This window comes from Anolis sagrei, chromosome 4 (assembly GCF_037176765.1).
Source record: "Anolis sagrei isolate rAnoSag1 chromosome 4, rAnoSag1.mat, whole genome shotgun sequence".
In the NCBI taxonomy this organism is placed as follows: Eukaryota; Metazoa; Chordata; class Lepidosauria; order Squamata; family Dactyloidae; genus Anolis; species Anolis sagrei.
The window spans coordinates 189723223-189737891 of NC_090024.1; the positions used below are offsets into that span (position 1 = coordinate 189723223).

At 40.3% G+C, this 14669-nt stretch overlaps 1 protein-coding gene across 5 annotated transcripts in view; it reads left to right on the forward strand.

The window, feature by feature from the left end:
- The window catches only part of SCUBE3 (signal peptide, CUB domain and EGF like domain containing 3), a 143533-nt gene that overhangs the window by 57906 nt on the left and 70958 nt on the right, over positions 1-14669 (forward strand). For all 5 annotated transcript variants that reach the window (XM_060773095.2, XM_060773091.2, XM_060773092.2 and 2 more), the window contains exon 4: positions 301-435. In XM_060773095.2, coding sequence (XP_060629078.1) covers positions 301-435 — 135 coding nt within the window. The remainder of the gene's footprint in view (positions 1-300; positions 436-14669) is intronic.

Here is a 14669-nt window from a genome sequence, read left to right on the forward strand (position 1 = left end):
GCATTCCAGAGAAATTCTAGAGAAGTCAGATTGGTTCCATCCCTTCTGCATTTTTAGACTGGTAGCCAAACTTGCACTGTTTTTTGCCAGGCATATGATGGATGTTAATATTATTGTGGCTTCTGTTGAATAATTTTTATTCCAGTTTTTATTCTTTTGTGTTGCGTTATTGCATTTGTTTTGGATTGTACATTGCTTTGATGGTTCTAGTGGGTAGAAAAGTTATTTATAAATACTTTAAATAACAGAAACCAGTAAGTATCAGATTGTTCTCATTCTCTCCTTTGCTTCCTGGACCAGATGTGGATGAGTGCGCAGAAGGGAACGGCGGCTGCCAGCAGACCTGTGTCAACATGATGGGAAGCTACGAGTGCCACTGCCGCGATGGCTTTTTCTTGAGTGACAACCAGCACACCTGTATCCAGCGTCCAGAAGGTTGGTCTTTATGGTTAAATATTTACTGATCTGAGTATCATTCACTTCCTTGATTAGTCTAGAAACAGAAAAAGAGATATATAAACATTTATATGGGCGATATAGGGCTTTAAGTTTATTGTTTCTCATTGTAGGGTGGAGCGGGGCTGCCTTCTGGTGTAATTTTAATCAGTGAGTGATATTTATGACTTGCAATAGAATGGAGTGATGTTTATTGTCTGTCTGGACTAACAGTGATCACTGTAGACATAGGTCAGTACTGGTTCCCATATGGACAACCATTTTTAATATACTGATTCAGCGCATCCATCATCCAGTAAGCTTTTTTTCTAGAAGTGCCTCAAGTCAACATCTGGTTGTAGTCCTTCTAAGAGAGTACAGTTCTTTAGTTGGAACTGAGTTCTGGATAAATTTTTTTTGCTTTTCATATCCCACATGTTGCCTATTCTTTCTTGGCTACTGATGTGAATATTACAACAAATGTAATTGATTAAAACTTAATTTGTAGACTCATGTTAGACTGTTAACTGCTGTTAAATCATTCAGAGCTTTTTATGTAAAGTGTAAGCTCTTTTGTCTGGGGCAATAGGTGTCAGAAACTGATATGTAAATATTAGTACTAGGTACATTGTTAGGTAGCGATAGTTGACAAAAAACTGCCTATAAACAATTTAATAGATTAATAAACAAACATGTACCTGTATTCAACTTTCATGTACCGTACACCCACACTAAACACAGCAGTTAGTGGTTCTTTCCTGATCATGGTGAAACTGCAGCCTGGGGGCAGTGAAAAGCAGTTGCATGGTCAATTCTGCACATATTTACTCAACATTATCAACATAGCAAAACATAGCAAATCAGTGGCATGAAATCACCTTTATTCTGTACCCATCACTGTGGTATCTATGATCTAAATATGATTGTCTCTTCTATTTTATAAGAGATTTATAGTGCATTGCTTTCCCAATGCAGAAAAGGTAAGTCAGATAGATTTTGTTGTTCAGCGAGAATTCTCCATGAATAGCATGTATCAAATGCACTGTTCAAGTCTTGTAAACATTTAAACTTGTAAAGTCTTGTGGCTTCATTCATTGAAACAATCTATCTGCAATGCGGTCGATCTCTTTTCTTACTACCTTCCACTCTATCAAATATTATTGTCTTTTCCATTGTTGTCTCCTAATATGTCTGAAGTGTAATAGCTTCACTTTAGTCAGTTTGGTTTCCTTTGAGATTTCAGACTTGATTTACGCTAGAACCCAATTGTTTATTGTTTAGGCAATCCATAGTATTTATAACACTGTCCTCCGGCACAATGTCTCAAATGAGTTTGATTCTCTTTTTACTGTCCACCTTTCAATACATGTTTCCATTCACAAAAATCACAAAAAATGTGGCTTGGGTTATTTTGACTTCAGTATTAAATAATATATTTTTACACTTGAATATCTCACCTAGTTGCTTCATACCTTCTTTGCTAAGTCTTGATTTCTTGATGCTAGTCGTCCCTTTGGTGCATGACTGAGCAATAACATAGGGCCCATCTAGACAGTACCTTCATTACAGTATCTACTGCAATAGAGGAGGGGCTGTCCAGACAACATTCTGGACAGTCCTGAATTAATTAGCTACAAACCAGGAAAACCCTGGTTTGTAGCAAAGTAATTAGATAGTGGGTTTATTCTGCCTTCTTGGAAGGCACGGGATAAACCCACTATTTCCGGTTCTGGAGTGCAGAATACTGCAATCCCAACAGTATTCCCACAGTTTATCAGGCTAAATAAGCCTGGTAAACCATGTGAATTCCCCCCCCCCGCCCCGCCCCCAAAGCTCCTAGATCCCTTAAAAAAGTAATGAAAACTTACCCGACTTCCATTGCAGGCTTCAGCCAGCTCTCCTGGCACTTAGAAATGATGCACCAGGAGAGTGGGGGAAGGGGGAAGGATAATCTCTCCCCCTCCCCCACTCTCTTGGCACGTCATTTCTATGAGACAGGAGAGTTGGCCAAAGCCTGTAATGGAAACCGGGTAAGTTTTCATTACTTTTCTAAGGGGTCTGGGGGCTTTGGGGAAGGGGCTAGGGCCTCCAGATGTTCTTGCAAGCACACACTTTCTAGGGTGGGTGTGGAAAGGCCCCCGGGGAAATCCATGATTTTTAAAACATGGATTCGCATGGGATAAAGGCCTGTCTGGATCCGCCCATAGAAAACTGTTACCTACTCCTGTACAATTTGTACTTAAATATGGTTTAACAAAGTTGTTCCATCTTGCATCTCAATTAAAATACTTCTTGATATTTAGAATGTTTGTTGAACTTCATACCATCATGTTGTTCACATTTAAAGCAACCTTATAGGAAGGATCTGTGTAATTACCGTTATTCCCACGTGACTGGTGGTGAAGCTGAGACTGAAAGAGGACCTTTCTAGGGAATCCATGGCAAAAGTGAGTGTCAAACTAGGTGTTAAAGCTGGCAGGTGTTAGACATGAGCCTGGAAACTAAGAGCTGAGCAAAGGGTCAAAGACAGGTGTCAAAGCTGGGCATGAGAGCCAAGGGATGAAGAGAAAAACTCCAGGACATGTGTGTGCCTCAGTTTGCCTGTCAACTTATGGTGACTCCATGTATTTCATAGGGTTTTCATAGTCCCCTTCCACACAGCTGAATAAATTCCCACATTATCTGCTTTAAACTGGAACATATGGCAGTGTGGACTCAGATATCCCAGTTCAAAACAGAATTGTGGGATTTTCTGCCTTGATATTCTGGATTGTATGGCTGTGTGGAAGGATCCTTAGGCAACAAATACTTCCTCTGAAATACAACCTACGGCACCTTATATTCATTGGTGGTCTCCCATCCAGGTACTACCCAGGGTTAGCCCTTCTTAGCTTCCAAGATCACACAGGAACTGGTGACTTTGGGATATTTAGGCCCTAAGACCTTATTTCATATAAAAGGGCCCAGACCAAAGTAGTTCATATAGTCATTCCTGCCTAGTTAGGCCCTATAACCAGTTTGGGTGAACAGGACTAGTCTAGAGCCCCTGGATTTTTCACCAATGAGAAATTGTTCCAACCTACAAATTCATTATTTGCAATGATCGCCCACAAAAATAAAAGTTCCTGATTCTGACAGCTCTCGATTCACTGATATTTAGCTCAGTCTTGTAACCCCTATGCCATGTAAGTCCTGTGCAAATGGGAAAGATGACCAGTTTTGTGAAGAAGAGACGTTTTATGTTAACTGTCAAGAAGACAAGCTGCTTAAAATTTTGCTGAAGATTATGATGTCATTTAGAGGAGTTGAAACAAAAGCATGCAAGCTTTTTGATCCAGGCATCAAAAGATCTTGCGGGTTGCTTTCAAAAGCATCTGAAACACTAATGCCAAGTAGAGGCAGCTAACCCAAATGATTTACCAAAATAAAAGATAGAAGGAACAACATCTCACAGGACTCGTCTTTTCTTGCCATTTCTTCCTTGGTGTTTGTTTTCTGTTGCTTGGAATAAAGTTACAGAAAAGCTTAAAAGCCAAGAAATAAGATATTGTTTTCACCACTATTTTTTGCTATCTGCAGCTGGCACAGGACTCTGTTTTGATTTGTTTTCTCTTTCTGCCCCAATCCATGCTCCCCACCCCCCTCCCCCCCAAAAAACACCCCAGTTTATTGTAGTAGTTTTCTTCTTTTTGAGTTCCCTCATAATATTGATGCACCTGGCTATTGATATAATTCAAAGCAGTTCAAATTGATTGATCCCTGATTTCCTGCAGTCCAGATCCAGCCCATACTGTTTGATAATCAGAGAGTTCCCGTTCTTTCTTTTTTATATTTAACTTCCTTAGTAACCATTAAAATGTCTCTTTTGTTTTGCTCACAATCATTTTTTACCCCTTCATCCTTTATAGAAGGATTGAAGGTCCTTTGCCTATGCTTGCCAATCTGTCTCTGTTTGAAGTCTCTTTGACTTCACCATTTGCTTCACCTAGACTCTCAAAATTGTACACCTCCTACCTCATCTTGCTGGGGATATCTTTTTGCTTGGTAACACAGAGCTTGGGTAGGAGAGGGTTTTTAGTATGATGAGCAGCTTACTTCTTCTTCCAGCAACTGCACATTTGAACCAGTCAATCAGGTGGTGTAGCTGGTTCACTGTATCATATATAGATTCTACTCATATCTACCGTCTGGCTGTACAGATGAAGTGAGGCACGTCCTTGCCATAGTCCATTTTTGTCCTCCTATCATTTCAGTTATTTATTTACCAAATTAGATATCAATATACAGTAGGCTCACATATTACATGAGGGATTCGCTTCAAGACCTGAATATGATTTCTTTCATAATCTGGAACCTATTTTTCTTCCCTGAAATTAACAAGATCTTGGACTTCCAGTTGAAGCATACCATCAAATCGCTCTGGAAGGCCTAGAAAATGCCTAGAGACATGTTCTATCTGGTTTCCATGCAAAGCCAAAATTGCACTAAATTTTAATGGTTTAACCCATTGCGGTGGCACAACAGGTTAAACCATTGAGCTGCTAAACTTGCTGACCAGAAGGTTGGCAGTTTGTATCTGTGGGAAGGGGTGAGCTCCTACTGTTAGCCCCAGCAAGCCTAGCAGTTTAAAAACATGCAAATGTGAGTAGATCAATAGGTCTGCCTTGGTGGGAAGGTAAATGGTGCTCCATGCAGTCATGCTGGCCACATGACCTAGGAGGTGTCTATGGACAATGCAGGCTCTTCGGCTTTGAAATGGAGATGAGCATCTACTTAGAACCAGGAGATGAGCAACAACCCCAGAGCAGGAGATGAAGGGGAAGCCCTTCTGTGTATCTGTGTTTCACTATTTCAAGGCCTTGTGTCTGTATATGTTTGTATATGCTGGGATCTGCTCTCAGGGAGATAGGGTGGAATACAAATAAAGTGTCATTATTGTTGTTGTTGTCATTGTTGTTGTTATTATTAATCAATAAAGTTGTGCCCTTTTCATCCCAAGAAATTGTGTATTGCCTCTTTTGTTCCTCTCCTCCCTGGGGTGGGGTGGGGTGGGGTGATGACAACTTACTCATCATCACCAGAGGCACAAAAACAATATTATCTAGTCACCAGATTGCCATCATCAGCATTCCTCTTGATAAGATATTTTGCACTTATGTAATAGGATAACATGTGGCTTTTGAATTCTTTTTTATGTTTATTAAATATTATTTATTTATTATTATTTATTTTATTGTTATCCCTCCGTTCTCATGATAGGAACTCAAGGCGGCTAATTATAAATATAAAACAATGGAAATACACTAAGATATAAGTATAAACATTTAAAAACAATTAAACTGTTTGTGTTATTAAAACCATTAAACATGATGATATAAAAATGCATTTAATCCCCAGATTCTGATCACACCACAAATAACAAGCTTATGGAATTGTATACTCTGTGTAGTGCTTCACCATATCATATAGACATTTTTAGTCTATAAACATTATTTTTCAGAGAAATTGCATTAGTCTTATATTTACCATACTTATAAGTCACATGGTACTTGTAAAACATAGTAATTGTGGTATATTTTAGTGGTAAAGAACATCAACCTACATAATATATTTAATGTGTACATTTATGTTTCATTTGTTGAAGAAATGTGCACTTCTCATGCAGAGTGTTCATATATTAGGTGATGTTTGGGCATTTGCAGTATATTTCACTAAACATTCCTAGTTATAATAGTTATTTCAGAGAGTATTTCTAACTCTGTTTGCACAAAGACTATTTATAACTCTGTCTGACTGGTGTCATTTCAATCAAGTTACTGTAAACTCAAAAATGTTCTATAGGTGGGAAACAGCAGTGTCTGTACCATTGGCACAGATGTAGGCTAGCCAGTCCCTAGCTGCTGTAATCTAACAAGATTTATAGTTTTCATAGACATTTGTTTACCTGTTTCACATCCAATTGAAAAACACTCTACCAAAACAAAACTGTTTTGGGAGCCTCAAATTGTCCATTCTTTCTTCTCCTGTAGGACTTGAGGCTCTACACTTAGAAATTCATTTGGATAGTGAAGTTTTTGGCTTCAGGAGCCCAAAAAAATGTGTTTTACGTAAAACTCAACATGGCTCCACCTTGCTTATTCGCCCGACTTTATTCCTTTTTCATTTCTGAACAATCTGAGTTACTTCTCCATTTGTTGCAACTAGCTGACTTCTAACATCTATTATATTATATTAAGTATTCATGTGTTAAATCTAATGCTCACTTGGACTAGTTTCTTATCTTTTCTCCTTTATAATTATTGAGCTTTGTATACAATTAATAATTGTCTTCTTCATAGTGCTTTGCACTGGCTTTCGGGGCTGTTAGTCTTTTATTAGATTCATGCCTATCTCATTAAACATTTCTGCCAGTGATTTCCATTTTTCTCAGTTTTGCTTTTCTTCTGGAATCTATCAGGGCTCAGTTTGTTGACCCTGTCTTTGTTTATACTTTTTTTGCACTTTCACCCCTCCTTTTGGCCTGAGGAGCCATTGATGGCATCTTGATTGAAGTCCAGCTCTGCTTTTCAGCTTTCTTCAAGTTCTCCTCTGTTCTTTTCTTCTTAATATTTTCATTTGTCTCACAGCTGTCTCTTTGTACATGTCAGATTGTTATCTCAAACTCAATTTGCAGAAGACAGATTGTGTTGTATTTACCTCCTCTGTACTTACACTTTTCTCTTCTCTTTCTTAGTCCAGAATTGGTTTTGTCTCCACATTAGGACCTTGGGCATGATCTTGAATACGTCACCCACAGTGCCATTCTGGCTAAAATTTCAAATGATTTTCTTTGTAGCAGTGCTGCTGTTTGCCCTTTCCTATAGACTGATTCGGCTGTATTCCTTATTCAGACTTTAGTTTCATGCCTTGCTGACAACTGTTGATGATCAGTGTCTGGCTTCCTGGCCTGTCTGTCTCTCAGCAAAAGTCTAACCTCAATTTTTCTTTCTTTGGATTTAAGTAATACTATATCTCTGTCTCTTTTAAAAGGCTTCCTTTGCTGGTCCATATTAAGTTTAAACTTCTCATAACCTTTGTTTCTCCTCATGATCTTTTCCCTTCTCATCTATTCTGGTCGCTTTCTCTGTTCTCCTCCCACGTCCTGCCATTTATCAATTAGTAATCCTTTTACTAAAAATTTACACACCCTTATGCTATTTCCTGCTTCTTTCTTGTGGCCTCATGTGCATGACATTCCTACTTTTTTGGTATTCAAATATTCTTCTTTGTCCTGCTTTAATGTTTTTTTTAAAGCATATTATTATCTTGTGCTTCTTTTGGGAGGGGATTTGTATGTTTCTTAACTTGCTTTTCATTATTGTTTAATTAATTTTTTTGTAATCTCTTTTTATCCTCTTTTAGGGCCCTTCCACACGACCCTATATCCCAGACTATCAAGGCAGAAAATCCCACAATATCTACTTTGAACTGGGTTATCCAAGTCCACACTTAGATAACGTGGGGTTTTCTGCATTGAAATTCTGGGATATAGGGCTGTTGGAAGGGCCCTTAGTCTCCGGCTCAATGAGGGCAATGTTTCTCTCTCTCCCTTACATTGTATTTCTTCTTTTGTCTCATGTGTTTTATAGTGAAAGCCTTCAGGCATGGCAGATTAATAAATCAAGGCACATGTCAAACTGTAACTCTCTGAGGATATGATAGATTCAGTCACATTATGCAGGCAAGCCTGATTTTGTTCAACTAGCCTCTTCCCAGAAACTGAGGAATCAAACAGAGAAGGAGGGAATGAGAAACAGAAGTGAAATTGTAGTCTCAGTCAGTGGTGGCTAAGGAGGTAGGCTAGATGACACTCATGCCCAATTTCTATCCATTCTTCTCAGGCAGTTCTTTCCTTTGGCAAAAAGTATCAGCCGCAGAACTAGCGGCAGTTTATTTTGTGGTCAAGCACATGGAAAATTGTTTTTCAGAATATTGTTCACAGAATTCCCAAACCAGTATAGACAAGGGTATTTTAGGAATTATAGTATACTCAAAATAAATGTTCCTAAATATTACATCTCATAGTGCCAGATGCAGTGGCTGTGCCTGCTCCATAGCTACATTGGAAGCTATGATTTCAGTCAGTCCTGTAGAAGAGCCTTAGCATGACAGATGGAAAAGTCTGGTAGGCTACTTCTGAACTGGGGATTCCTTATTATTGCTGTGTCAACAAGAGAGACATGACACCAGGGCTTTACAGGAGAACACAGCTTCCATACAAAGATGTGTGTTGATCTGCACCCATGTCAACAGAAAAAAAGAGTACTTTATATAAGTGGAACTTTGAGGAAAGCACATTGTACACTTAACAAACCACCACAACTCACAACAGAGTGGGAAGGGCAGATGATTGGTATTTTCAGGATCCTTTACAGGTTCTCTGCATTGGGACTCTGGAGATAAGCACCAACCAAGAAGGACCCACTTTTCTCCTGAGTCTGTAGATGGAAGGACAAGACACCCAAAATAGGTGAGATGAGAAAGTTTTGTGGGAGGGGAAGACTGTACCACAAAATATTAGTTTTGAACATCTTCCATCCTTCATTCCCAAGCACTCCAAAGTATGCAGAGCACCTAAGCAACATATTTGCAATGCATCATCCTGTAACATAGAGAAACGGTGCACTGCTTCAAAGTTCTTCTTTGAATAAATGTCATTACCATTGGGGTTTTCCACACAAATCTTCCTTCCTTTCTTGATGCTGCTGCTTGTGGTCTAGCCTTGTAGTAGATCATGATTGCCACAAATATGGACCAGGAGTTTCTGAGAAGAGTAGTGAGGATAGCTCAGAAGCAGCTTCTTTAAATCCCAGGCAGGAAAACTGCCTGTCTGGTGGCAAACATGCTATGATCTCATAGAAACAATATCCTGCCCCAGAATGATTAATGGGGGGAAGGTATAAACTAGATTTGATGAAGCATATTTGTTGCAAGCAATGTCAATTTTCTGTTTTCCTGTATCAGTGAAAAACAGAGCATGGGATTTGAGGCCCCTTTCCTCCCATAGAACCCATGACATTTCCTTCAAAGAACATAATATAAATATTGATTTTACTTCACTGGGATTCTTTTTCCCCTCAAACCCAGATAAGTAATGGGAAAGTAGTGGGGAGCACAGACATCTTATTGGTGAACATTCAGTTCCAGTTATTGCTGATGCTGATCAAACCTTTTCCCCTTTGCAGGCTCAAAGACAAGAGTACTTGGGAACCAAGTGACAATTCATGAAGATAAGAGTTCTAGTGCAATTTCTTGTACTAAACATAATCACAATAACTGCGTTATCTCCCTCAATGTGTCACTCCCAGGTAGGTGCACCTTCCCTTTGAGTGTTGGGGATCTGGTTGAGGCATAACAAATGGGAAGAGTACCAGGATTTGACAAGCCTGATCACTTACTAATTTTACATGCATCCCATCCCATGACTTAGTGCAGGGGTCCTCAAACAATGGCCCGGGGGCCGGATACGGCCCTCCAAGGTCATTTACCCGGCCCACACTCAGGGTTAACCTTAGTGTGAAATGATGTGAAAGCACACACAACAACAATTATCTCATCAGCCAAAAGCAGGCCCACACTTCCCACTGAAATACTAATAAGTTTAGATTTGTTAAAATTGTTCTTCATTTTAATTATTGTATTATTTTAAAGTGTTTTTGCATTACAAATAAGATAAGTGCAGTGTGTATTCATGTTTTGTATTGTTTTCAAATTATAATCTGGCCCTCCATCAGTTTGAGGGACTGTGATCTGGCCCTCTGTTTAAAAAGTTTGAGGACCCCTGCCTTAGTGGCTATAGCAACTACAGTAAGTCCCCATACCTGCTTTGGGTATGAAACTGCAGATATGGGTTTGATGGTTATGGGGGATCTTATGGAACACATTATATATCACTCTGTATTCCACTTGTATCTCTGCAGGCAACTGGGAAGCCTTCCAGCAGTTACAATACTGAGGATATTCCAAGTTCTATGCAAGATCTGCATCACAAGATCTACAACAGTGATTGGCATGAAACCAGCTCTCCTTATGTAGGGTTGTAACCTTGTTGTTCTCACAGTTGTTTAACCGGTGCAATGAAGGATACAATTTCCTCTTGCATTCCTCTGAACATCACACTGCTTTCAAGGGCAAAGGAGGCCTTCAAAAACAAAAATTATTTCCCTTTGTCATATTATCGAAATATACTGTCGTTTGCTACTTGTACTTGACCAAAAAAGTGCCTAAATGCAACCCTATCAAAAGACTGACCATGATAAAATATAAGCAGGGCCAGGGCAGCCTGGTAGGTGTATGAGGAAGTGCTAAATTAAGTGGAAGTGGATTAGTGGTAACTATGCATAATTGTTAACTGTAAGGTCCAACCACATGTTGGCCCTTTGATATTGTCCCGTGGCTTTTTTACTTTATAAGTGCTGGATTTGTCACCCACATTTATCAGTCTCATGCATTTCTTCTGTATTTGTGCACAGCCATCTTAAGAGTTATCTGTTTAGGATAATTAGCTAGTTGATACAAATTCCCCAAAGGCATTTCTGATCTTGAAAACTAAGCAAAGTAGGTCTGGTGAGTTCTTGGATGGGGATAACCAATAAAAACCAGACACTGCAGGCTATATTTCAGATGAAGAAACCTGCAAAAACACCTTTGACTGATCCTTACCTAAGAAATCCAGAAATCTGGCTCCAGATATACCCTTGTTTAAGCAGTTTTCCCAGGAGGCTGCCTAAAGTTTAGTCAATTCCTATTTAGCGGAAAGTTATATTTACTGCTCAGCTTTGTGATGATGGAGGTAGACAGTAGCTTGCACTCATTGTATGAATGTTTGCACTCATTGTATGAAACAAGTTCTCTGGAATTTAATGATGGAATCTTTAGTATATAAATTCATTTGTGAAGAAGCTTCTTCCATTTCATCATCCCCTCAGCCTGCCATGTTAGTAAATTTATATTTCTTATTCATTGCTTTGTCTTCAGAGATTAGACCTCACATTTTCCCAGATGTGACAGAACCCTTTTTACTTTTTGAGCACTGCATTGTATGAAACCTGAGAGAAAAAAATCAGGATAACAAAACAGTTAAGATGAATCACTAAAAGCAGTTCTGTTTTGGCAGTGACCCACATGCAAAGGCATTCGACACAGTGAATCGCAGCGCTGTCTGGACCATCCTCCAAAAAATTGGGTGCCCAAACAAATTTGTGAACATCCTGCGGCTCCTCCATGATGACATGATGGCAACAGTTTTGGACAGCAGTGGCTCCCAAAGTGACCCATTTAAGGTGGAATCGGATGTCAAACAGGGATGTGTTATTGCCCCAACTCTATTCTCCATCTTCATCGCTATGATACTTCACCTTGTTGATGGGAAGCTTCCCACCGGAGTGGAAATCATCTATCAGACAGATGGCAAGCTGTTTAACCTCAGCAGACTGAAAGCCAAAACCAAGGTTACAACAACATCTGTTATAGAACTCCAGTATGCTGATGACAACATCGTCTGTGCGCATTCAGAAGAAGATCTACAAGCCACTCTAAACACCTTTGCAGAAGCATATGAGAAGCTCGGCTTGTCATTGAACATTGAAAAAACCAAGGTGCTTTTCCAGCAGGCACCAGCCAACCCCTCTCCAATGCCAGTGATACAGCTTAATGGTGTAACATTAGAAAATGTTGATCATTTCCGCTACCTTGGCAGTCACCTCTCCACCAAAGTCAACATCGACACCAAAATACAACACTGCCTGAGCTCTGCAAGCGCAGCATTTTTCCGAATGAAGCAGAGAGTGTTTGAGGACCGGGACATCCGTAGGGATACCAAGGTGCTTGTTTATAAAGCTATTGTCCTCCCAACCCTGCTCTATGCCTGTGAGACGTGGACTGTCTACAGACATCACATGCAACTCCTGGAACGATTCCATCAGCGCTGCCTCCGGAAAATCCTGCAAATCTCTTGGGAAGACAAGCGGACAAACGTCAGCGTGCTGGAAGAAGCAAAGACCACCAGCATTGAAGCGATGGTCCTCCGCCACCAACTCTGTTGGACCGGCCATGTTGTCCGGATGCCCGACCACCGTCTCCCAAAGCAGTTGCTCTACTCCGAACTCAAGAACGGAAAACGGAATGTTGGAGGACAGAAAAAGAGATTTAAAGATGGGCTCAAAGCCAACCTTAAAAACTCTGGCATAGACACTGAGAATTGGGAAGCCCTGGCCCTTGACCACTCCAGCTGGAGGTCAGCTGTGACCAGCAGTGCTGCAGAATTTGAGGAGGCACGAGTGGAGGGTGAAAAAGAGAAACGTGCCATGAGGAAGGCGCGTCAAGCCAACCCTGGCCGAGACCGCCTTCCACCTGGAAACCAATGCCCTCACTGCGGAAGAAGATGCAGAGCAAGAATAGGGCTCCACAGCCACATACGGACCCACAAGAATATTGGAAGACAATCATCCTCGGAAAGTGAGGGATCGCCTAAGTGAAATGAAGTGAAGTGACATGCTGTCACTGAGTGATCTTCTTTTCTGGGATTGAAGTTCTACTACTTATAAAAGTAAATCTACAGGGTGTACAAAAGTAAGCCAAACAAATAAAAGACATTATTGAAAATGGCATTTTTCTTCTTTTCTTACAATGCGTCAAAAACCGGAAATACAAAGCTCAGCAGGTGAATTGAGGAAATTTGAGGAAATGAATAGATTTTGTGTAAAACAGATATCAGTCGATGAACATCTCTTAATGCGTGCTAAATATGCTTTAGTCTCCAAAGGATGGACCTTGGGGGACCCTACCTCCCCTCAGTGCAATTTCAGTTGGGCCTTTCAGTGGTTTTTGTAGCTGACTCGAGATATGCTCTGAAATACGGTAGACTTTCAGTGATGTTTTCACATTATGCTGACACCACCTCCTTGTGATCATGAGATTACACTCTGGCTGGATCATAAAATAAGCAGATTACTATTGTGGTTGCTTTGATTCCCTTTGCACTGTAAAGCGGCATGAAAAAACGAGGGGTTCCAGTGTGGTCTTTCCCAGAGGGAGCAACTGTTCTCCGGATACTTGTGCTTAAAATGAGATGTCTCTGAAAGACAGAAATAGGCCAGAATATTCAGTATGAAATCTCTTACTGGAAACAAAATGTGTGCAATTACAATAGCTGTATGTGTTTCTCTCTCTGTATATTTTGTCAAATATTATATAAATATTTCAGTGTTCTGTTCACTACCAGCTTTAACAGCCGGGACTGAAGGGGAGCTTTCCTTGTCTTCCACAATGGGATAATTAAGCTATGATATCGTCAACTTTTTATTTGATATGAGTCCAGGAGGGAGAAAGAAAGAGACATTCAGGAGTTTGTTGACTATCACAACACTGTAGTATCAAATCAGAAAGTAAAATAGTTTAGGACCATGAGAGAAGGAAAAATGTTTGGGGGTACAAACAAGATGGGGCAAAGAAGCAGCTGCCATATCTGTGGGATCCTGTTAGTGATTTAGTGTACCCTGGGGCTACACCTTGTCTTCTCCAGATCTTGCACAAGGTGGTATCTCTTTGCATAGTACTTTTCTCTAGCTATGCAGTTATAATACAGTGCGCACAAACAGATTTTCTGTCATCTTTCCGCTCCCTCACTCCTGGCGCCTCCAGGTTTGCCATCTTCATCCTCGTTTCACTTTGGGGTTCGCTTACCTGTGATGTGCTGTTGTCCACTATGTAATTTCAAGCTCAGTTTCCTTTCAGTAATGTACAGGAAATTAGAACAAAGGAAAGGTAGGACAGAGCGCTCATGGGAATTGCTTTCCTCTTGTGCTCTCACCTGTGTGTCCGTGGCTCTATCTGTTTACATCCCTCCGTCAGCTATTTTGGGATCTTAAAATGAGGATAAGCGCTGGAGCAGTCTACATCAGTGTACTGCAAGGAAGTTTCATTTTTGGAATATACAGTTCTCAGTGGCAGCACATTTTTTGCCAGGACCAGATTTTATGCAAACCTTTTTATCCTATCTTTTTTATGCCATCCACCAATCAATCGCAGATTATGGGTGTGCATTTACTAGCTTGGGGACCTGGCGCTGCCCGGGTTATTTGAGAAAGGAATTATGTATCAAGGTTGGTCTTTATCAGTTATTTAAATGGCTCGCATTGGTCTCAGGAAGTTAGTGAAGGTACTGCGAGTCCCATCATCTGTGGTCCATCCTCCTC